General features: G+C 42.6%; 9 protein-coding genes across 10 annotated transcripts; 6 read left to right on the top strand and 3 right to left on the bottom strand.

Moving 5' to 3' along the window:
• The first annotated feature begins 11 nt into the window (after positions 1–11).
• Positions 12–2,052, top strand: LOC6653020 (scoloptoxin SSD14). Its single transcript, XM_002075348.4, has 3 exons — positions 12–100; positions 165–929; positions 1,041–2,052. Exons 1-3 carry the CDS (start codon positions 21–23, stop codon positions 1,981–1,983), a joined length of 1,788 nt encoding a protein of 595 aa, XP_002075384.3. The 5' UTR covers positions 12–20; the 3' UTR covers positions 1,984–2,052.
• A 390-nt stretch (positions 2,053–2,442) lies between these two features.
• On the top strand, positions 2,443–5,352 carry LOC6653019 (DNA replication licensing factor Mcm6). The gene has a single exon (XM_002075347.4). The coding sequence runs from the start codon at positions 2,575–2,577 to the stop codon at positions 5,038–5,040; it is 2,466 nt and encodes an 821-aa protein (XP_002075383.1). The 5' UTR covers positions 2,443–2,574; the 3' UTR covers positions 5,041–5,352.
• A 208-nt stretch (positions 5,353–5,560) lies between these two features.
• LOC6653018 (NADH dehydrogenase [ubiquinone] 1 beta subcomplex subunit 8, mitochondrial) lies at positions 5,561–6,395 on the bottom strand. Its single transcript, XM_002075346.4, has 3 exons — positions 6,224–6,395; positions 5,916–6,145; positions 5,561–5,854 (listed from the first exon to the last, which is right to left on the bottom strand). The coding sequence occupies exons 1-3, from the start codon at positions 6,306–6,308 to the stop codon at positions 5,642–5,644; spliced, it is 528 nt and encodes a 175-aa protein (XP_002075382.1). The 5' UTR covers positions 6,309–6,395; the 3' UTR covers positions 5,561–5,641.
• A 259-nt stretch (positions 6,396–6,654) lies between these two features.
• Positions 6,655–9,846, top strand: LOC6653017 (probable fumarate hydratase, mitochondrial). Of its 2 annotated transcripts, none has more exons than XM_002075345.3 (5): positions 6,655–6,887; positions 8,134–8,271; positions 8,339–8,539; positions 8,604–9,408; positions 9,477–9,846. In XM_002075345.3, the coding sequence occupies exons 1-5, from the start codon at positions 6,792–6,794 to the stop codon at positions 9,737–9,739; spliced, it is 1,503 nt and encodes a 500-aa protein (XP_002075381.1). In that variant the 5' UTR covers positions 6,655–6,791; the 3' UTR covers positions 9,740–9,846. The 2 variants fall into 2 exon arrangements, with proteins under 2 accessions (XP_002075381.1, XP_015031942.1); XM_015176456.3 differs by lacking the exon at positions 6,655–6,887 and adding an exon at positions 7,899–8,050.
• A 52-nt stretch (positions 9,847–9,898) lies between these two features.
• Positions 9,899–11,799, top strand: LOC6653016 (probable fumarate hydratase, mitochondrial). The gene is made up of 5 exons (XM_002075344.4): positions 9,899–10,021; positions 10,079–10,234; positions 10,311–10,514; positions 10,580–11,384; positions 11,439–11,799. The coding sequence occupies exons 1-5, from the start codon at positions 9,926–9,928 to the stop codon at positions 11,696–11,698; spliced, it is 1,521 nt and encodes a 506-aa protein (XP_002075380.2). The 5' UTR covers positions 9,899–9,925; the 3' UTR covers positions 11,699–11,799.
• Positions 11,714–13,611, bottom strand: LOC6653015 (diphosphomevalonate decarboxylase). The gene is made up of 4 exons (XM_002075343.4): positions 13,466–13,611; positions 13,324–13,394; positions 13,123–13,240; positions 11,714–13,059 (listed from the first exon to the last, which is right to left on the bottom strand). The coding sequence occupies exons 1-4, from the start codon at positions 13,515–13,517 to the stop codon at positions 12,110–12,112; spliced, it is 1,191 nt and encodes a 396-aa protein (XP_002075379.1). The 5' UTR covers positions 13,518–13,611; the 3' UTR covers positions 11,714–12,109.
• A 149-nt stretch (positions 13,612–13,760) lies between these two features.
• Positions 13,761–14,998, top strand: LOC6653014. Its single transcript, XM_002075342.4, has 2 exons — positions 13,761–13,933; positions 14,008–14,998. Exons 1-2 carry the CDS (start codon positions 13,853–13,855, stop codon positions 14,527–14,529), a joined length of 603 nt encoding a protein of 200 aa, XP_002075378.3. The 5' UTR covers positions 13,761–13,852; the 3' UTR covers positions 14,530–14,998.
• Positions 14,999–15,211: 213 nt separating this feature from the next.
• Positions 15,212–23,890, bottom strand: LOC6653123. The gene is made up of 6 exons (XM_002075340.3): positions 21,661–23,890; positions 20,831–21,254; positions 20,234–20,772; positions 15,925–16,286; positions 15,664–15,853; positions 15,212–15,600 (listed from the first exon to the last, which is right to left on the bottom strand). Exons 1-6 carry the CDS (start codon positions 23,888–23,890, stop codon positions 15,437–15,439), a joined length of 3,909 nt encoding a protein of 1,302 aa, XP_002075376.1. The 3' UTR covers positions 15,212–15,436.
• LOC6653124 lies at positions 16,360–18,100 on the top strand. Its single transcript, XM_002075341.4, has 2 exons — positions 16,360–17,349; positions 17,405–18,100. Exons 1-2 carry the CDS (start codon positions 16,481–16,483, stop codon positions 18,051–18,053), a joined length of 1,518 nt encoding a protein of 505 aa, XP_002075377.1. The 5' UTR covers positions 16,360–16,480; the 3' UTR covers positions 18,054–18,100.

Genomic DNA, 23,890 nt, shown 5'->3' with positions numbered 1-23,890 from the left:
ATTTGAAAAAAATCATTAACATGATTACCGCTTTTGGATTAAATTCGAACATTATTATTTTTCAGCAGCTATTTGATGTTCTAGGTGATATTTTTGTGGGGTCCGGATCAAAGTGCCGAAAAAAATGACCTAAATTTTAATCGACTGAATGCCTTTCGTTTTAGTTGCTGCAAGAAATATGCCGTCTGTTGGATCATTTTGGTAGTGGCTGTAGTAGGTCTAACCTTGGGACTGATCTTGGGACTGAAAGGTTCACCCGAAGAACCGCGTCGTATTGGCGCTGTGGCTTCAAATGGCAAAGGATGCGCCGAGGTGGGCGGCTCTATACTGGATATAGGTGGATCGGCAGCAGATGCAGCCATAGCCACCATGTTGTGTGAGGGCGTTATGCTGCCACATAGTTTGGGCGTGGGCGGTGGTTTTGTGGCCACAATTTACTCAAAGGAAACCGGTTTCATTGAAACTTTAATTGCCCGCGAGACAGCACCGGCTGCCTCCCAACAAGATATGTTTGTGGACACCACAATCACTGGCGCCATATCCGCCGGAGTGCCCAGCGAAATATTTGGTTATTGGCGCTTACATTCCAAATACGGCAAATTGCCATGGGGTCAACTCTTCCAACCCACTATCGATCTATGTCGCAATGGCATTGAGGTCTCACGTTATCTGGCCGGTGTCTTAGAGACCTACGAGGAGCATATCATAAATGAACCCTCCATGGCAGAGATTTTCATAAATCCGAAAACTGACACCATCTATCGAGAGGGTGAGATTATGTATCGACATATGCTAGCGGAAACCCTGGAAATTGTTGCTCATGAAGGTGCTGAGGTCATCTATCGAGGAGGACGTGTGGGTCGAAAGCTGATAGAAGATATAAAAGCCATGGGTGGCATTATCACAGAGCAGGATCTACAAAATTATGAGTAAGTATGCAGACGGCAAAGAGAAGTATGGGCATCTTAATCGTTTGTTTGGCTGTATCTGTTGACGTCCTTAGAATATGTTTAACCAATTTATCCAACTTTTGCTTTCAGAGTTCGTTGGGAGCTACCGCTGCATACTCATTTTACGGGCGGTTATCAGCTATTCACTTCGCCCCTCCCCACGAGTGGAGCTGTGCTTACGTTTATGTTAAATGTGATGGAGCCCTTGTACACTAGCAATACAGATAAATATTGGCAGCGTTTGATTGAGACTTTCAAGCATGCCTACGGACATCGAACAAATCTGGGCGATATTCATTTTGAACCCGAGGTGCAGGAGATTTATGAGCAATTGCTGGATCCTGCATTTGCTGCTGAAATACGTGAACTTATTTTGGATGATCGGACAAATACAAGTACTGCATATTATGGGGCCAATTTCACAAATGTCGAGGATCATGGAACGGCGCATATTTCCGTTTTGGCACCCAATGGAGATGCCATTTCCGTGACAAGTACCATTAATAGTCATTTGGGTGCCAAAGTTCGATCCCGTCAAACTGGCATCATATTGAACGATGAAATGGATGACTTTTCCACACCAGGCAAAGTCAATACCTATGGCATACCGGCAAGTCCAGCAAATTACATCAAGCCCGGCAAGCGTCCCATGTCCTCAACATGCCCCAGCATTGTCCTGGACTATCATGGCAATGTAAAACTGCTTGTGGGTGGCGCTGGTGGTTCGAAAATTACAACTTCGGTGGCCCAAACCATTTTACGCTTCTTTGTACTTCACGAGCCGATCGAAAGGGCTGTCAATGCTGGTCGATTGCATCATCAGTTGATGCCCATGGAAGTGGAGGTTGAACCCGATGTTCCTAGACACACGGTTGCCTACTTGCGTCGCATTGGCCATGAAATAAAGTATTTGCCCGCTGATAAAGCCTACTCAGCACAGACAGCCATTGGACTAATGGGCAGCGAACCGCATCCAGTCTGCGATCATCGTAGAGTTGGTAGCGCTGTTGTCGTAGAGCCAACATTAAATTAAGCGTAACTACATTTATAACTAGTTTCATCAAAGTGATTTCAATTAGTTTTAAATAAAGAAATAAACACACTTTTATAGAATTAAAAAAACTGACTTATCGTTTCTAATGTTTAATATTAATTATTTAAGTGTAGTGTAAAGAATGAACCATTTAAGAAAACGGAAGTTCAAATTTAAATTTCATATATTTGAAATATCTAAAGCCATTAAAAACATTCAAATTGAATCTGCATCATATCCAAAATATTATAAAAGATAATATACACCGTTAAACTCTTTCTCTCTTACATTAGTGTTTCGTTTTGAGCTTTCACATATTTCTCTTATTATTTTATTATCTTATGTTCTGTCCGTTGTCAATTAATTCGTGTAGATAGCATCTACCCTGTCAATAACATTTACACGTTATGGTCACTTTTGAACAAAGGTTTTTCAACATTTTGCATCTGCCACGGTCACATTGATAAACATTTCGCGCCAAAAGTTGGCAAAACGCGTTGCGGAAAGAGAGAAACTAATTTTTACCAAACAATTCATTGTTTACGCTCTCGTCGTAGTGACAACATAACGAAATTATTCGCTAATTAAAGAATGGATGTCGCCGATGCCCAAATTGGACAGCTACGCGTGAAGGATGAAGTCGGCATACGCACCCAAAAACTTTTCCAGGACTTTCTTGAAGAGTTCAAAGAGGAGGGCGAAATCAAATATCAGCGACCAGCTGCCAATTTGGAATCTCCCGATCGATGCACTTTAGAGGTCAGTTTCGAGGATGTAGAGAAATATGATCAGAATCTGGCTACCGCCATTATTGAGGAATACTACCATGTCTACCCATTCCTGTGTCAATCAGTATCAAACTACGTCAAAGATCGCATTGGCCTGAAGACCAGCAAGGATTGCTACGTAGCCTTCACTGAGGTTCCGACGCGGCATAAAGTTCGAGATTTGACCACATCGAAAATTGGCACACTGATTCGCATTTCTGGACAAGTGGTGCGCACCCATCCGGTTCATCCAGAGTTGGTTTCGGGTACATTCATGTGCCTAGATTGTCAAACAGAAATTCGAAACGTTGAGCAGCAATTCAAATTTACCAATCCCACCATCTGCCGGAATCCCGTGTGCTCCAATCGCCGCCGATTCATGTTGGATGTAGAGAAATCTCTGTTCCTGGACTTTCAAAAGATTCGAATCCAAGAGACGCAAGCAGAACTACCCAGAGGCTGCATACCGAGGGCGGTCGAGATAATCTTACGATCTGAACTGGTTGAAACGGTTCAGGCCGGAGATCGTTATGACTTCACAGGCACTCTCATAGTGGTACCCGATGTTTCAGTGCTGAGTACACCAGGAACCAAAGCGGAAATGGGTTCCCGTCATAAGCCAGGCGAAGGCAGCGAAGGTGTAACCGGCTTAAAGGCTCTGGGCGTAAGGGAACTCAACTACCGCTTGGCCTTTTTGGCCTGCAGCGTCCAGGCCACAACCGCTCGCTTTGGCGGCACCGATCTGCCTATGTCTGAGGTCACTGCCGAGGACATGAAGAAACAAATGACCGATGCCGAATGGCACAAGATCTATGAGATGTCCAAAGATCGTCATTTATATCAAAATTTAATCACCAGTCTCTTTCCATCCGTTTATGGCAATGATGAAGTTAAACGGGGCATTCTGCTCCAACTGTTTGGTGGTGTGGCCAAAACCACTACGGAGAAGACTTCGTTGAGGGGCGACATCAATGTGTGCATTGTGGGTGATCCGAGTACAGCGAAATCCCAGTTTCTCAAGCAAGTCTCTGATTTCTCGCCGCGTGCCATTTATACCTCAGGCAAAGCATCGTCGGCAGCTGGTTTGACCGCTGCTGTGGTCCGGGATGAGGAAAGCTTTGACTTTGTTATTGAGGCGGGTGCTCTGATGTTGGCGGACAACGGAATTTGCTGCATTGATGAGTTCGATAAAATGGATCAGCGGGATCAGGTGGCCATTCACGAAGCCATGGAACAGCAGACCATATCCATTGCCAGAGCCGGAGTACGAGCCACTCTTAATGCGAGAACATCAATTCTGGCAGCAGCAAATCCTATCAATGGACGCTACGATCGCTCCAAGAGTTTGCAACAAAATATCCAGTTGTCCGCCCCAATTATGTCCAGATTCGATTTGTTCTTCATCCTGGTCGATGAATGTAACGAGGTGGTCGACTATGCCATTGCTCGCAAAATTGTCGATCTGCATTCCAACATTGAGGAGTGTGTGGAACGAGCCTACAGCCGCGAAGAGGTCCTACGCTATGTGACCTTTGCCCGTCAATTCAAACCGATTATTGGGCAAGAGGCTGGCAAAATGCTGGTGGAGAATTACGGACATTTGCGTCAAAGGGACACTGGGTCGTCGGGACGCAGCACTTGGCGCATCACTGTCCGACAATTGGAATCGATGATACGACTCAGCGAGGCTATGGCCAAGCTGGAGTGCTCAAATCGAGTCCTCGAGAAGCATGTGAAAGAGGCTTTTCGTCTCTTGAATAAATCCATCATTAGGGTGGAACAGCCAGATATTCATTTGGACGATGATGATGAAGATGTCAATGTTGATGAAGGAATACCCGAGGATATTGATATGGAGAACAATGGTGCGGCTGCCAATATGATTAATGAGGAAATGGATACATCGGGAACGGCTACTATTCAGAAAAAGAAATTCACTTTATCATTCGAGGATTATAAGAACTTATCCACAATGTTGGTCTTGCATATGCGCTCCGAGGAATCTCGCTGTGAGGTGGAAGGTGCCGATACAGGCATGAAACGCAGCGATGTTGTCACCTGGTATCTGGAGCAGGTGGCTGACCAAATTGAGTCCGAGGATGAGCTTATATCACGCAAAAATCTAATTGAGAAACTGATCGATCGACTAATCTATCATGATCAGGTCATTATCCCATTGAAGACGTCCAATCTTAAGCCACACAGAAGTGTTAGACCCGGGACTCAAGAGGAAGAGGATGTCGATGATGATCCGCTGCTGGTGGTGCATCCCAATTACATAGTAGAATAAGTTTAATCATAATGAATTAAGTATTTCTAAATTAAGATAATTTCAATGTTTTTTTTTCCTTCTCTCACTCTGTCTTTGGAATTGGCATCTGGAGATAAGTCATAAGGAAAGTTTCAATATTATGTTTTCTATCCAAAGAATTTAATTTGAAACAGAACTTTTTGTAACCTGTTTTTAAATTTATGTTTTTAACGTAGCAATTAAGTTGAGAATTATTGGATGAATTATTATATAATTTTGTTCACCTATTTGTTCTATATCCTGATCCATTTATAAACAAATTTCAATAAATCTATAAAGAAAAAAACTCAACTTTAACATTTTTCTATCCCAAGTATACTAAATTGAAAATAATTGGCTAAAACTATGTAGTCAAAATGGAATATACGTTGAACTTAAACAAATTTACGATTGGAAAATTGTTTTAGGATTAACTTTCTAGTAGACAATTAGATAGCTTTTCACGATTTCAATTTTTAAATACGACCACGCAGGATTCAAAATAATAAAATTCATTAAATTTCACATTTGTTTTTACCGATTTAATTTCCTATTAAACAAAAAATTAACTGATTTGCAAATCATCAGAAGAGCAACCAAATTACTGCTCAAAAGTGTAGTGCTTTACGCCATTTCCAGGATATTGCTTTTCGGCGACCGGACGATACATTTTCTTATCCTCCAGCCAATAGTAGAGGGCAAGGCAGCCAGACATGACGCCCAGAAAGCTTACAAAGTAATATGAATTGCTAAAGCGTGGGGGCTCTGCCTGTGAATAACGATCCTCGCCATATAAATCATGATCTACTGAGACCTAAACAGAAAGCAAACATTTAGCTAATTTCACAATAGATTGTTGTATCAATGAAACTTACGGGTTCATGCAAATTACGCTTATGCTCGGGGAAATCCCATGGATAGTAAGTATCCTTGGCTTCTGCGCCCCAACCGCCACCCACTTTGGGATAGTCACCATAGCCTAAACCATCGTCGGCATATGGCTTGTATTCCTCGGGAAGAAGGTAGTATTTCTTAGCCGCTGCCAGACGTTCTTTTTCTGTTTTTGGATAGGCAGCCGGCTTGTAGTCCTTGTTCCAGCCAGCCACTTAAAAAAGAAAAGGCAAAACAAGTTACGTAAACTAACAAAAAAGCACGCATTTGGTAAAGCAATTGTCCAACTTACGATTCCTTACAGCCAGGCGGGCCAATGAAGGATTGGCTACCAACACCTTCTGGGCTAGGCATGCCGATTTCATCAGAGCAGACATGATATCGGGTTGCTCTAGAAATTTTTACAAAATTTCGAAAATCAAATCAATCTTTTCTCCTTCTTTTTCTCCCTACAACAAGACAGCTGTTTTATAGCTGGCAAATTTAACGATAACATGTTATCGGAAATCGACTAGCATGAAAATCTAGCAGAAATTTGGCGGGCACTTTTGCAATTGTTATTTTCGCTTATTTATATTATTTATGACAATGGTCATGTTATGAATATAAAATGTTTATACCTGCTTGTTTACCTAAAAATTAACTCATAGTTTTATTGGCCCATCCCACAAATATCTAGCTAAATTTAGCGGCTCTGCTCAGTTCTCAACCGCTCCGCCTATCGCCTCCTACACATTGTTGTTTGTGTTGTTCTTGTAGTGGTGGGCTCGTCCGAGCAGCTGTTTGCATAGGAAGAAGCGAAAGTTTTTGTCGAGTTCTTTAATAAATATTATAAATAATTATAATTTGAATTAGTAAAAATGGTTTTCCAACTGCTGCAGCGCTCCAGCTTACGCGGTTTGCCACAATTGGCCAAGCCATGGGCAACAACCGCCAATGCAATTGGCCTACGCCAGGTAAGAGGGTTTTTTTTTTATTGTTGGTGTTCCTCTTCCTTCGGCGCTACCAAAAATGTTCTTATGTAATATCGTTTATATTAATATTTTGTAAATTTTTGTTCGTTTGCTTTTTGACTGTAAAAAATGCAAACAGTTTTAAAGAGACACCGGTATTTCGTTTCGTAACCTCAGAGACAATTATACAATCAATATGCATATATGTATGTACATAAATTTGTATGTGGTTAGTCCAAACTGTCCCACTAAATGACCCATAACTGTTTCTTTTTAAAATTTGTAACTGTAACAAGTGTCAGCCTAAGAACACTTCTGACTTGAATTGTTTTTATTCTCAGTTTGATTTGCTCTCCTCTCTTGTAAGTTGAGCTTTTATTCTGACGATTCAGGTTTTTCGACAATTATGCAGACTAAACCGGTTAATTGTTTATTCGCGGTCTGTAAGTAAATATTCTCACTCTAGCGCTACTACCAATAGCTCAGTTCACCTGTTACAGTGTTAACTCGATATCTATATACAATGCACATACATATGTAAGTGCACAAGTTTAGTAGGTCAACAAGATGATTACAAATATAAAAATTCTATTTCAATGTCAATGCAAAATTTTGAAGAGCAATGTTAACCCACCACCCCTTCAGAAAGGATCCCTTGCCCCTTAGAATTTTCTAATCCCACTCATGATACGAAGCATAAAGAGAGCTTTTGAGCATAATAAACTCAGGCACACATATGCATGTGTACAAATGAATATGTATGAATGTACATGGACTCTTCGATTGAGGAGTTGCATGGACGTTGCCCAAATGGGGTAAGTTAGAAAAACTAACAGGTCACATGAAAATATTTTCTCCCCTAAAATAAAATCCTGCCTACGCCCTTGTCTGATTACCCAAGCAAAATCCATCCAGGGGGCACTTTGAGCACTTTTTTTTATATGTATGTACATATATTTTATTAAAATTAACTTGTGATTGCGTCGACGTCGCTGTCTTTCGCTTGTCTCTCGGCTTTTTTTTTATAACCAAAAACGACCCGCCACTATTTGGTGTTGATGTGGAACAGGCTTATCTTCGCTCTCAACAATAATCTCAATCTCAGCATTTTCAGAGTCAGATTGTAGTCATTTGATTTTGGAAAGTTTTTCGTTAAACACACAATGGTTAGAATAGTCGCAGAGTAGAGGAAAATAACTTAATCCATTTAAATAAATAATGTTTGTTTTTTTTCTATGCTTTCCTGCAGGCTTCTTCATCTCAGGAATTCCGCGTGGAGAGCGATACCTTTGGTGAACTGAAGGTGCCCGCTGATAAGTATTATGGCGCCCAGACTATGCGATCTCAGATCAACTTTCCAATTGGCGGTCCTACAGAACGCATGCCCGTGAGTTTATGCCGAAGAAATGAAGAAACTCTTATATCTATCTACCAATCTTTTCGTTGTTTTCCAGAAACCTGTTGTTCAGGCCATGGGCATATTGAAAAAGGCCGCTGCCGAGGTAAATAAGGAATTCGGTCTTGATACCAAAGTCAGTGAGGCCATATCAAAGGCTGCCGATGACGTCATATCGGGCAAGCTGTATGATGATCATTTTCCCTTGGTCATCTGGCAAACCGGCTCGGGCACTCAGAGTAACATGAATGTGAATGAGGTGTGCGAATTGTATTTGAATTTCCAAGCATTTGCACTTTTCATTGTTGTATTTAATTTTAAAGGTTATTAGCAATCGCGCCATTGAACTGCTGGGTGGCAAATTGGGCTCAAAGACTCCGGTTCATCCCAATGATCATGTGAATAAGTCGCAGAGCTCCAATGACACCTTCCCAACGGCCATACACATTTCCGTCGCCCTGGAGCTGAATAATAATTTGAAACCCGCCATTAAAACACTGCATGACGCTTTGGCCGCCAAATCGGCTGAGTTTAAGGACATCATTAAGATTGGCCGTACTCACACCATGGACGCTGTTCCACTGACATTGGGTCAGGAGTTTAGTGGTTATGCACAACAGTTAGCCTATGCCCTGGAACGTATCGATGCCTGCTTGCCGCGAGTCTATGAGTTGGCTTTGGGTGGTACTGCTGTGGGAACGGGCCTCAATACACGTAAAGGTTTTGCCGAGAAGTGTGCCGCCAAGATTGCCGAGCTGACCAAGCTACCATTTGTGACAGCACCAAACAAGTTCGAGGCTCTGGCTGCACGTGATGCCATGGTTGAAGTGCACGGAGTACTTAATACCATTGCTGTTAGCCTGATGAAAATCGGCAATGACATACGGTTTTTGGGCTCTGGCCCACGTTGTGGTTTGGGTGAACTCTCACTGCCAGAAAATGAGCCAGGAAGCTCTATTATGCCCGGCAAAGTGAATCCAACCCAATGCGAATCGTTGACCATGTTGTCTGCCCAAGTAATGGGTAACCAGGTTGCTGTCACCATTGGAGGATCCAATGGTCATTTCGAATTGAATGTCTTTAAACCTTTGATTGTTTCCAATGTCCTCAGATCCATTCGATTGCTGTGTAAGTGGAAAAAATTGCCTCCGAAGCAACTTCAAACTGTTATAATGACCTTCTCTTTTAATTTTCAGCCGATGGCAGTCGCACTTTCACCGCCAACTGTGTCAATGGCATTCAAGCCAATCGCGATAATATTGCTAAGATCATGAACGAATCCTTGATGTTGGTCACTGCCCTGAATCCACACATTGGCTATGATAAAGCAGCGAAAATTGCCAAGACAGCACATAAAAACGGCACTACCCTCAAGCAGGAAGCCATAAACTTGGGCTATCTAACCGAACAGCAATTCAATGACTGGGTCAAACCCGAAGAGATGCTGGGACCCAAGTAAAGGAGGCAATCCAATCAATCAATCGCCCAGCATAGTTGTTAAGCGAAGAAAGTCAAACTTCATTACCTAAATTGTCAGAATAAAATTTGTCTACATTCGAAACGAAACGACCAAAAAATTTTATTCAAACCTTTTTCTTTTCCACTTTTATTGCCAAAAAAAAAAGTTACCAAAGAATAACGCAACATGTTGGGTTTAAGATTACGCGGCTGTATTTTTAAGCAAAGCCTGAACCAATGTGAACAATATTTAAGCCAAACCAAAGTGCTCTACAGCAAAACTGTAAGTAGACTTTCAAAAACCTTGAATTGAACAGTATGAGTTGCTTTCCTTCACCAGACCAATGAGAAAAACAAAGCTAAAGATGGACAAAAATTCCGAAACGAAAAAGATACTATGGGAGAGCTCAAAGTGCCAGCGGATAAGCTGTATGGCGCCCAAACAATGAGATCTAAGCTTAATTTTCCTATTGGCGGTATAGCCGAACGTATGCCGGTAAATCCCTCCCTTTCTCGCCCTCTCTGTACTATCTCTTGTCTTGCACTTTTCGCTTCTTCTCTTTCGTTTTCAGTTGCCCGTAATTCAAGCAATGGGAATTTTAAAGAAAGCATGTGCCGAAGTTAATAAAGAATATGGCTTAGATCCAAAAATCTCTGAAGCCATATCGTGTGCTTGCGATGATGTTATCTCTGGAAAGTATTATAAAAAGGGCCATTTCCCTTTGGTTATTTGGCAGACTGGTTCAGGCACTCAAACTAATATGAATACCAACGAGGTAAGCAAATATCCCAAAACAACCTATCTAAATTAATTTGCTAATAAAATATTGCTTTTCGGTAGGTTATTAGCAATGCAGCCATTAGAGGCATGGGTGGAGAGTTGGGCTCCAAGAAGCCAGTTCATCCTAACGATCATGTGAACAAGTCGCAGAGCTCAAATGATACGTTCCCCACGGCCATACACATAAGTGTGGGCATGGAACTGAACAATCGTCTGATACCATCGGTGACCCATCTGAGGGATGTCATTAAATGCAAATCGGAGAGCTTTGAGGACATTATTAAGATCGGGCGCACCCATTTAATGGATGCAGTACCTCTGACTTTGGGTCAAGAATTCAGCGGTTATGCTCAACAGTTGGCCAATGGCCTAGGCAGAATAAATACCTGTCTGCCGCGAGTCTATGAATTGGCATTGGGCGGAACAGCAGTCGGCACTGGGCTAAACACCCATAAAGGATTTGCCGAGAAGGTAGCCAAACGAGTTGCCGAACTGACCAACTTGCCATTCGTCAAGGCTCCAAATTTCTTTGAAGCCCTGGCTGCACGTGACGCAATGGTCGAGGTTCATGGAGTACTCAATACCATAGCTGTGAGTCTTATGAAAATTGCCAATGACATTCGATTGCTTGGATCTGGCCCGCGTTGTGGTCTGGGTGAGTTAAAGTTGCCGGAAAATGAGCCCGGCAGTTCTATAATGCCGGGAAAGGTGAATCCTACGCAATGTGAATCTCTCACCATGATATGTGCCCAGGTTATGGGCAATCAGACGGCCGTTTCCATAGGCGGTGCGAATGGTCATTTCGAGTTAAATGTTTTTATGCCACTGATAGTTTCCAACGTCCTTAGGTCCATACGTTTATTGGGTAAATTAATGCAGAGATTGTCTAGTGACATTAAAAAAAATGATAATTTTTCAGCTGATGGCTGCATGTCCTTCAGTAAGAGCTGTGTGGAAGGTATCGAACCCAATAAGGATCGCATAAATAAAATAATGAATGAATCCCTGATGCTTGTGACGGCTCTAAATCCTCATATAGGTTATGACAAGGCTGCTGCCATAGCCAAAAATGCTCACGCAAATGGGACCACCCTTAAGGACGAAGCCATCAAGGCGGGCATCACCGAAGAACAATTCAAGGAATGGGTTAATCCCAAAGAAATGCTTGGACCCAAGTAGAGCAAACGAAAACAATTTTATACAAAATTCCAGCCACAATTTATTGTAAAAACCATATCAAAATTAAATTTGTTTACTAATATTTAGTACTACACAATATACATTTCATATTCGCAGCAAAATCGCTTATAAAAATTGTTAAGTTTATTTGTACGATACATTTGCGTTATCTATTCGTTAATAAATACAATAATACACCATAACATTGGATTCATTGTCTACTCAAGGTACTACATATATATTTTGTTTCTAATAGAAATTCTATGAAAAACCCGGTTTCCCCCCCGCAGGCTTAGAATTGAAATAAGGCGATGCTTCGTTTACACTTTACCCTTAAAAAATGTGATGAACGAGTTAAATAAATAATAATAATAATCAAAGAAAAGTGTCAATTGTGCTCATGTCATTGGGCTAGAGTGAAGATACTGGTAGACCATCTACCAGAAGACTATTATCGTCGCTCAGTTGGCTCGGACCATTGCCAATTTTGGTGTGAATAATGTATTTGAGGACATTTTTGGAGCGCTTCTCGAGAAAGTCAGCATCACTCAACTTAGACGGAAGCTTTTCATTCTGTGAGCCAAAGTTTGGCACTTGAATTCCCCGTAAATATTCCACACTTGGCACCAAATCATTTGGGAAAGCCAATTGTATGGCAGCTAAGAGCTGCGGTACATTTTCCTCCAGGACATAAAGGCACGCATTTGGTCCGGCATCAAAGGTGTAGGCAGCCTGCAAGCTGCCAACAGCCTCATTGTAGGCATGCACGAAATTGACAATGGAATGAGACACATCATTCATGTAGACACACGGCGGATATGTGTCCAAAGCAATGGCATGAAACTGATTGGAGTCCTTCATAGTGATTTCAGCAAACGAATTGAAATCCCGCAACTGGATTGCTTCTGTAAGTTCTTCCGTTCTACGGGGAACCACAACCTTGGCACGATGTTGAATCAACGCTGAGGTAGTAACGGCACGTTGCATTCCCTTGGTAGAGGGGGTCTTTTTGCGTGCGTCGTTCACAACTAGAATAAGGATATGCATATTGGGCCAGTGGTCCGGGGATACTACTTGCTTGGCAACTGAGTCGCTTCCATCATCTAGGACACCGCTATGCCAGCGAACGAAGCCACCGTATAAACTGCGGCAAGCCGATCCACTGCCCTGTCGTGCCACGGCGGTTAATTCCTCATTAATTGGAATGCCATACAAACGGGCCAATGTGTACACAAGGCAGGCGTAGCCAGCTGCACTCGATGCCAGTCCAGCAGCAGTTGGAAAGTTGTTACGCGATGCAATATGCACTTTCCAATTCAATGGAACTTTAAGTGCACCATTTGCCACCGCCAGGCGACGTACTAATCCGAATGGAAACAATCGTTAATGTAGTCGTAGATCTAATGGATGGGAATCCCACTTACCCCCGTCCAGACAACGCATTAGTCGTGCATTCTCTTCAAAAGTAACTTCCTCACCATTTAGCCACATTCGATTTGCTTTAAACGTTTCCCAAGATGAGATTGTCGTCTTTGCGCACATCTGGGGATCAACAACAAACAACAAACAGGGGGGTCAAAGGTTTACCCTCACACTTATGCAATTATGGAGATTTATCTTATTACCTCATTTGCATTAAGCGTCATGCTAATGGAGTCATTGATTGGAAGTATAAGTTCCTCATTTCGTTTGCCCCCTGGAGAAGCATATATCTTTTTGTTATAAGTATTTAACTTTCACCTATAATGTTAGTTACTAGTTACTTACAGTATTTAATAAGGGCAATGTTTACTGGCGCTATACAAGTCACTGTATGCATGTTGTCCCAAATTGTTTTCCCAACTTTCACCCTTCTATGAGCATCTGCCTCTGCCTCGAACGCAACGTACGATTTTCGAAATTGACGAGATTCTGACCAGGGCTACGCAAAAATAACTTTGCTCCGATAACGATAGCTTCGCTCCGATGACGTCAATAACGTTGCTCCAATAACGTCGATATCGACATTTGCTTCGATAACTGATAACAATAGATGTTTTTATTGATCGATATATCGATATTATATTGATGTTACTCCCAGCTCTAGCAGCCAGATAAACAATTGCCATTTTAAAAATAAATATTGGGGAAAATAATTTTATATATAAACTTAGCATGAGCAAAGGAGTTGAGAAACCTCTTGTTAATCACATTTTCTTGACCTCTAACGGCGAATACGTCACAAATGTTCTTAAGGTAAAGTATACATATAAAAAAATGGCGCGCATTTTGCCGGTAAATAAGAAAATCTTTCGTTAACTTTTTTTTAGCTATGCGAACGAATCACTTTGCAGCAGAAGCGGGTTCTATTAATCACTCATCGCCAAAGCAGTTTTGTTTCCAATCTGGAGAGCAATCCTTTTGGAATGCTGGCCCTGGATATGACTGTATGTCCCGTTGACGATGTGGAGAGTGCACCGGTTACTATAATTCGATTGTTTGATCAGATGGTGCTGCCGGACATAATTATCTTTGATATGCATTCAATTATTTGGTCAATGCTCCAGCGGCCAGTGATGCAGCAGTGCTCGACAGATAAATTGGTGCGCAACATAGCCAAGTGCTCGGCGGCCTTCACCAATTACCTGGGAATGGTGCGTGAGTCCAAGCAGTGCAAAATGTCATTGAACCCCGCCAGAGTGGACACACTTGTTATAATGCCCCAGGAATCGTATCCACTGACTCCAGCGCAGTTTCAGTTGCTAATTGATCTCTATTTCTATGACAATGAGTGTTCGACCAACTTCTCGCAGATCTCAACCTCAATAGGTGCAGCGCAGGGATTCAAGTAAATTGTGAAACTCAAAGTGCCTCGATATCCAATCTTAATAAGTTCCTTTACATAAGACATATCTTTAAATATGCTCATTCGAATCACATGGTATCCATGCAAAAAATAAAAACTAACGATGAGAACCTTTTGCCCAATGCCCATTAAATTTGGCAATCCGGAATTAACATCTCCCAAACATAGTTCAATGTATAGAAATATGTTTGTTTAAGCATTTAAATTTATGTATAATATTTATTATTGTCTACATACGCATAACGATAGAAATTTAAAGACTAAAAACTGAAGGTATTGATAAAATAAGATTTACTGATATACATATGTAATTAACTTTATAGATTAATAATATAATACTACGCTAATAATATGTGTTAAGCCTTGTCACATATCCCATTATTGAGTATGTTGAACTTTCGTGGATTAAATGTTTACAAATTTTCATTTTGAAAACAAAGAAACAAAAAAGGAAATATCTTTGTGTTGTAAAGTTTTTGTTTTTTGTTATTTTGACTTGGGTTATACAGTGAAACCTCGATATAACGAATCTGAGGGGGATCGCAAAATTATTCGTTATATCTATTGATTCGCTATAGGTACTGAAATGTAAAACCTTAGTCCTTTCAAGGGACTTAACAAAAAATTCGTTATATTGGGTTTTTCGTTATAACGAAGTTCGTTATATCGAGGTTTCACTGTATTTTGTAATTTTGGTTACTCGAGATCCCGATACCAACCATCCCTATTATTTACAAAATTCTGCAAGTGAAAAACTCTACAATCTACTACAATCAAGTTCATGTGAATGTTTGGACTTTTCCTTAATATTTTTGTATGTCTAATGAAAATTAGATTTAAGATATTATATGAAATGGAAGGAACTAATATGATTGTTCGCAAGCTTTCTGGCATTAAATATAGTCCAACATGCCGCAGATTATATCGAAAGCGTCTCGAGATGTCGACTCAATTGCACTACTGGGCAATAGATACCCATGGACGCCATTATCGGCCAATTGCAGGGTATAACTGAATGGTATACCAATCTCATAAGCAGCAAAGGCATCCGCACAACCTGAAAAATGCCCAAAATATTTCCAAAAATTGTACGGTATTTGAAATTATAAAAATTATTTACCCGAACGCTGTTCAATGAGATCATTGGCCGAATCGACCTTATAGCGCGATTTGCTGCCCTTTTTGCGTAATCCATCCGTGCCCACCATGGCAACATCTAGGAAATCATCCAAACGTTCCGAATTGAAGGTAGAATTCGCCTTGACGGGATACGAAACCACTTGACCGTAGGCCTGTAGTGATATATAAAGCTAAACCCAGGAAATGTAAGAACAGATTGTGACTTCAAATGTGTTTGCTTTTATATATAAATCTTCTTTACCTTAATCTGCGTACGATAGTCCATTAGGAAATCGGAGACAGCTTTTGTTTCGGGTTCGGAAAATGGAGCTGGACCCGCGTAAAATTCATTGCAGGGCGCCTTGGAGCTGCCCCTCTTGCCCCACTGATATAGCCAATTTCGATCCAGATCCACGCCATAGCATACCTTGTTTGGGCCACGTTTTTGCTGTAGCCAAGTCATGGCCGAGTCGAGGAGACCACTTGGTGCCTTGGCTGCATGCTGAGAGCGCGACTTCCTCCAGAAACGATCATACTCATGACTGTAGGCATAGCCATCGGGATTAAGTACAGGCATTATATACCAGGTTGTGTTCCGTACGAAATCGTGCTCCTCGTCGCTCTCTAGAAGGGAGATTATTATTGCTAACTGGGTAGGCTTTTGGTAATAACTTCAGTTGCCCATAAACTGAGATCCCATTAGTATGTTTATTGTCATCCAGTCGAGTCGGTCAGTGGGGTCAGTTCGATAGTCAAAATTTTGTGCTCCAACAGCAACAGCAGCAACAGACGATAGGCGGCGGCTACGGCGGTCAACCATGCCAACAACAAGATGTGTGTGTGGACCTCAGGTGCCCTACGACTACAGTCTGGGCATGGCCTCCAGACAGTTCAACAAACCGCGCTGCCCCTGCACCAAGTGCAAAAATCGTGCCAGGGAAGCAGAGATCGCCATGGGCAAGCAAGTGGCGAGCAATGCCAAGGGTGGCGTTTGTGGCCAGTGTATAGATGGCATGCAAATAGGTAAGCCAGCTATGGCAGGACCCGGCGGTTTTAGTCAGGGATGTGCGATCCAAGAACAGCGCCAGATGCAGCCATCTGCGAGGCCTCACCAGGGACCACGGCCAGGACCAGAGGGATCTCAGATTAATTGTGGCTGCTCCGCAGCACCAGGACCAACTTCAGGAGCATCTTCAGGTCGTAAGCCAAATCAAGTGGGGCAAGTGGCCCCAATACATGATGGACCACTTCAATTCGGCGGTCCCACCTATGGCCGCCAGTCCATCTCTCGTCGCGATGGCAGCCCCGAGACTTCACCTCCGCTGTCGATTGAAGATGACCAGCCGTGCATTGCCAATGCTCGTGGACACCGGGGCGAAAAGGTGGTCAGCCAGCGCCATGTAGGCCGGGATACGCTGGGTCATGCCCTCGATTTACAGACCAGCGGTGTGGCCCTTATGGGCATGTGCACCGATGACGTGGAGTGCGATGAGAACTGTGGCTACGGCACGGGCTGTGTCCATGGCTGCTACACCCGAACCAGGGGCTCGCTGGGTGGAGTCAAGCCGGGTGGCCGAGCCGAAAGTCGGCCCAATGATATGCGGGGTCCCGTTGGGGTCAACATCTTTGGCAACGAGCAGGTCAATTGTTTTGTAACGTTTCTAATGGAGATGTTGGGCATACTTGTGTAAGTAACAACGACTACTGGAAGACATATCCAACTAATTGACTCCCGCATTCAGTTTCTTTGCCATTTGCACCATCACATTCTGGATAACCCTGGGCTATTACATAGTACAACTGGTGGTTGATCTTAAGAACGCCGATCGATTTGTTCAAACAGCTGTGGCTATTATTTTCTGCCTGTTGGTGCTGGCATTTTGCATTACCCTGGTGACCACCTACAAACCTGGTCATTCCAGGTCAGGTTGTCGCAACAAGGACAAATGCCGCCAAGTTCAGTCCAAAGTTGTATCAACCGCCAAGGGGCGAAGGGGTGGTGGTAGCTGCACTAAATGCACTTCATTAAAACCAGTCAAAAATGTTTCGTGCAAAAAGAAAACCTCCACTTTCTCCCTCATGGCCAAGAAGGCCAAAACGACGACGACGTGTGCCAGTGGAAGCAAGGCCAAAAGCAGTGCGAAGCGAAGTGCGAGACCAAAATTCTTGACTTGGGCATTACTCAAGAACGCCTGCAAACGCATCGCTCCAAGAGCCAGGAAACCAATCGCGGTGTCGCCATGCAAGTCCAGCACAAGGCGCTACACCGATTGCCAGGGTCGGGCCATATTTCAGAACTCCAAACGTTTCGCCATTCCCACCGAAATGAAACAGCCCCCAGCTCTTGTTGTTTGGCTAAGAGACCTAATGTGCCGCCTATTTCGACGTTGAGACACAAAAACAAACCCTGACCAATAAATTTAACGTTTTCAAATAAATTCTAATTTCTGGCCACCTTCCACAGTCGAAGGTCAAAGGTCTTTTAGGGACCTTTTGTGAGCTTTGTCTAAGAGGTAAATATACAGTGGCTCCCAGCATTATTCGTGCAGAGGTACCGTCCAGCTTTTAAATTGTTGAAGATATCTCAAAACTACAAATGCAGTATTTTTTGGAAGTCTTTCGAAAGCTTAATTAAGATATTCGAGATCGTATGTATGTACATAGTTTCTCTTTGTACACTTTTTGAAACATTAGCTTTTTTATTTTACCTTCAACGAGTTTTTACTAGAGAATTGCATGAAAGAGAGGAAAATTAAAGAAAGAAAGAATCCATTCGAATTGATTTTAAATGAATGAGTGACAACTACACAATGAAATGAATGAAATCAAATCTCTAAAAATACGTAACTCTGTTTAATGACAGGAAATAAATTGAGTGTGAAAACATCGAACTGGACTAAGACACTCGAATCATTCGAATTATTCGAATTGTCCTATTTTTATTGGGACGTTTTAATTTTATCAAAAACGTAGGGAAAATAATGAGGAAATGGTATTAATATTTGAATATTCATACACCAAAAATGTTAGTGAGCGGTTTTAAATTGGACTTTTGAGGACATATCTTGGAAAATCTAATTTAGAAGAAAACATAAATAAGGCTATCTGATATCTAATATTATAAAAAGTATTCGCTAATCCATCATATTATACACACGATAGGATAGATCTACTTTTTAATATTACTTTACTAGTAGGAAAAACAAATTCATCTCCTTAGAGGATTTGAGCCCAATTCAACAGCATTCTAGTCTGAGTAGGTCCCCACTGAAGCACCGACCCGACTAGTTTAATCATATAGTAATCACTTATACTTCAAAAATATATAACACTAATAAATACTAAATACTAAAATCGAATGCATTCGAATCATAGCAACTCTTTGTCTTACTTTCTAACTCATTCACTTCGTTTTGTTTCGTTTGAATGTTGTGCGACTGACATTCACTTAGAGTCGATTTTTAAAGGCATTCAATTGATTCATTTAGTCTTGAATATTATTAACTCAAATTGATTTTTCTATCATTCATGCAGCTCTCTAGATTTTGCTATACTGCAAATTTCTTTTTTGCCGCCTAGTACAAAAAGTAGTCTTTTTACACCAACAACCAAATTATGTCCTTAAGTATTTGGAAAAAAGCTAATTCATGGAATTATTCCTGATTTGAAATTATATAAACCTTACTCATCACCAAACGTTTTTTCAATAGGAGAAAGTACTACATAATGGCCAAAACAAATCAATAAAAATCTTGTCTTAACCAAAGGTGACCCCCAAACACTTTTAAATGAAGCCAAATTCAAAAGAACCAGCATCAGAAATGAGTTTGGAAATTCAGAATTATACATATATGAAAGAATGTTCAAAATGAAAAATGCTCCAAACTTTATCATAGCCTATTGTCTGATAACTCGATTATAGCCGTTGGTAAAAACACAACATTTTTTTCTGGACTAATCAAGTCCAACTTGTTAACTGCGATACAAATATCGAGTTTAAAAAAAAGATTATAAAGTATACTATTAAGCAGATCTGTAAGCAGATCTATAATGGTTTGTTTCGTCTTTAGACGTTTGAATTGGCGTAAATATATTTTGGAATACATTGCTTTAACAAACAAGAGCGCTTGAAATAGAATTGTGCATAAAAAAGCTTTTGAATCCTAATGGGAACACAACCCAAATCTGGTTATGCTCCTAAGATGGTCCAAGATCTGCCTAAAACTAAAAACTCGAAAATATTTTCCAACAAACGTCACAAAATTTGGTATATTCAATTGAAATGTACTTGACAAAAAACCATCAAAAGGACATAAGATATATTACGGACGAAATAAGCTGTGACATGGACAAAGCCAATAGTCTTGGTATTTCAGTTTTTTGGAGGAATGAGTATAATATCTAATTGTAAGCATATTAATTATTTGTTAAAGACTCCTAAAAAAAAACTGAATTTAAAGTTTTTTAATATCTTGAACTGTTTTAAGGCTGGGCGGATTCAAAGGTTTTCGGTACGAAATTAGCTGTGAGCCACTGTATGTGTGTATATAATGTTTACTGATCGTACTCACTGTTCGATTTCATAAGGCGTAAAAGCTCAGAGATCATCCAAGTGGCTGCCGCTGGTCCTATCCATGCCAGACCCTGGGCTCCTGCCTCAATGAACACAGCGTTGGCCTGTCCCGGTCTTCGCTTGTGCCTGAGCCGCTTATGTCCCGATGCAATGGAAGTGGCACTAGCTGCTGCTGCTGCCGCCGACTGTTTGGACTCGATTTTGACCACAATCAACGGCCTGCCCTCGTAGGTGCGACCTATGTGTATCAGCTCTATTAGCTGGGCATGCCGCATTCGTATTGTTTCCAAGTATTTGACAATGTCATCGTAGTCGTGATACTTGTTCCAGGTCATGGGTGGTCGTTTGGCTGGAGGTTTCACTGTGGGACGCTTTAGACTCATCGGGGTCGTATACAAATACTCTTCTTTGGTTTGTTCGTAGGCAATGGCTTTGCCCACATCAAAAATGAGAACTTCATGGGCGATTCCCTCAAAGTTGAGAGTGCCTTGGAAATCGATAAGCATTTTGGGAGGCACCAGGACATCGGTGAGGCCCCTGCAAATAAGAACTGCAAATGTGAACAATCGTCACAATGACTGAGGCACTACCATACCTTAAACTGGGACCCTTGAGCCACTGCAGCTTGTTGCCATCTTCACCCTTCTTGAACTGCTCCAGAGCTCTCACTTGTGGCTCATCTTGTGGTTTCAGTCGCCATATTTGATATTTGTCGTAGCTAATCCTTCTTGGCAAATCCGGCTGCGGCGTTGTCGTTGTCATGCGGGTTACCAGGGCCTGCAGTAGGGGATTTGTCGTCGTCGTCGTTGTCTGTGTTGCTCCATTTGTTCCCGTTGAATTGACTATATGATGGGCTAGTATGCCTATCCAGTTTTGAGGGTTTCTCAACGGATCAACTATTGTGAGTATGGGCACTTGTGGAATGGGTGTGGTTGTCGTCGATGTGGAGGTTGTTGTCGAAGTTGTGCGACGTCTGGCCTTGGGTTTTGGTTTGGAATCGAACCAACCAGAAAACCATTCTGCAAGAGGTAGAAAGAGCAGTGGCAGGTTTTAAAGCAGAAAGCGTAACGGCCGTTAGGGAGAGTTCTGTGTGCAAAACTCAATTACCCCAAGCACTTCGGCCAAGTAGTTGGGACGTATGTGGGTATGTAAGTAAAACCTTTTTTCATCGAATTTATCATTTTATTTAATCCGCAAAGCAAACAAAAAAAAAAAACCAAAAAGAAATTAAACAATCCCTAAAACATATCACAAGGCAAGGTCAAAAAATGAAATTCATTCTGTTTAATAAACGGAAAATGTCGTTATGTTGCCCATCTCAAGGGTTCCCAAAAGTCTTGCTATGATCCCAGTCCATGGTTCTAGTCAGTTAGTTCGTCGTTTAGTTCAAAACCTTTTGAGTCTATTGAGCCTCAATCAACTCACTGTCGTAGTCATCCTCACTTGATGCTGCTTCCGGTGCACTTTCTGTGGTGGCTTTACCAAACCCAAACCAACTCTCCAGCCACCCCGGTGCCTGGGTTGGTGGTGGGGTAGGCAGCGGGGCAGGAGGCACAGGAATTACTGTGGTGCTGGCAATTTTTTTGGTCCGTCTTTGAAAGCCAAACCACGAGCTAAACCAACTGCCCAACGATCCATCAGTCTCTGCCTCGTCATCGTCGTCGACGTCATCGTCCTCGGCGAGGGCTTCATTGCTATGTGCACTGTGATATAGCGTATAGCCAGGATACTTTGGCTTTGAGGTCTCGACTTCGTTATCCTCATCCGTAGAACCGCTGAAACCATCAAAAATTCGAGACATTGCCACCTGTACGGGATAGAAAATCATGCGAAAGAAACCGCCAATGCCAGAGTCTCCATCGGGATCATCGTCATCCTCATCGTCATAGTCTTCATCGGAATTGGTGGCTGTGGTCGTTGGTCTTCGTCGAATACGCTTGTTTCCCAGACTATTTTTGCTCTCCGTATCTTCATTACTGAAGCTCGAGATCTGTGGCATGGTGGAAGTGACTGGAAGAGGCTCTTCAACCAGGGCACCAAAATCTGCGCCCTCTTCCGCTGAGCTGCTGTCTTCATGGGGAACGGACTGAGTCTCGGTGCTCGTATAGCTAGATTCTTTTAGGTCTTCTTCCCCCCCGTCATTGTAATAGAAATCATCGTCATCATCGTAATCCTCACCCGCCACGAGATCGAAGAGGTCAAAGTTGAGGCCTTCTCCTCGGCGACGTTTGAGCTGGCGTCGCTTTGACTCTGTTGTAGGGCTTTCAGTGGAATTTTGTCGTCGTCGGTGTAGAAGGTGCACCGCATGGGGTAGAGGAGAATGGGGTTCGGTTTTTCTTGTTGGGGGGGGTAAGGTTTCTGGTTTCTTGTTCTTTTTTCGTCTAGGCTTACTTTTGGGTCGTCTTCTGCTGCTGTTGCCGACTCTCTTGGCGGCAGCCGTTGCTGCTTCTAGCGATCGGCGTTCAATATGGTGCCCAATCCCATTGGACTGCTGACTGATGCTGAAGATGGTATCCGTTGGTATGGTAGATTGTGGCATACGCGGCTTTTCCACCTGTGTGGCTGCTGGTGGGCTTCGCGTAGTCATTTTGGACGTTGTGCTCGGTCGTTTACCGATCACAATTGTTGGTGCTCCATTGGCGGGACCAGCAGGAGGATCAGTACTGGATTTGTTCATCTTATGGCCAGGTCTTCGTTTCACTCCCGTTGGAGTTTTCTTTTTACGCTTCTTCCGCTTGGTCTTCCTCACGGGAGTGCGTCGTGTGGTGCTTTGTATGGGTTTCCTTGTGCTAGGTAGCTTCAGCAACTGATCGCTTATGGAGTTCTGAGGCCTACTGGTCACCATTATGGGCGGCGGACGAGGTGTGGGCTTAGGGGGCAACTTATTGCTAGGTCGTGGAGCTGTAGTCCGCTTCGGTTTCTCCAGGCGTATAATTTGGGGGCGATGAGTTGCAAGTGCCGGTGGTGTTACATTTGGTGTGGATAATACTGAAGTAACTTGAGGCTGAGGTGGCTTGGCCACAGCAAGAGCACACTGTTCCTCGTAATGCTGCTGCAATGCCTTCAGGTCTGCATCGTATTGTGCCTTGGTAACATATATAGAGATGCCACCACCTGCCCCCATCCCCGTTCCACTATCATTCCTCGGTTGAGAGCCACCAACTTCGCTCAAAGCATAGACTATGCCCGTGGCCGGGTTGGTGAAGAATATGGGAAAACTTGTTGCATTTCGAGAAGGTGTTTTATGTGGCGCAGCAGCACCAGCAGCTGCAGAAGGCTCATGTATCTCTATCAGTTGACTCTGCACTTGAAGTGTATCTGGCTGATGATGCATGTCTTCGGGTATTTCCTCCACAGTTTCGTACACATACGGCTGCTCCTGCTGCTGCTGCTCCTGTTCCTGGCTAAACATTTGGAAATCCAATTCCGGACGATAATCATGACGCTGATCCCGCTGTCGATAGCGGGGCACAAATCGTTCGCGTTGCCGCTTATCGGCCAATAAGTCACGCGTCCAGGTTCTTGTCTCGCGCAACAAACTATCAAACTCTTCGGCACTCGGATGATAGCCGAAATCATAGGCCAAACAGAGAACGAACGACTGGATGAGCAGCCAATGAATCACCAAGTGAAGTCGCTTAACCTCAACTGGCAT

Source organism: Drosophila willistoni, assembly GCF_018902025.1.
Source record: "Drosophila willistoni isolate 14030-0811.24 chromosome XL unlocalized genomic scaffold, UCI_dwil_1.1 Seg142, whole genome shotgun sequence".
NCBI lineage: Eukaryota > Metazoa > Arthropoda > Insecta > Diptera > Drosophilidae > Drosophila > Drosophila willistoni.
The sequence above is the reverse complement of the archived record's forward strand: the minus strand, read 5'-3'. Positions and strand labels throughout refer to the sequence as shown.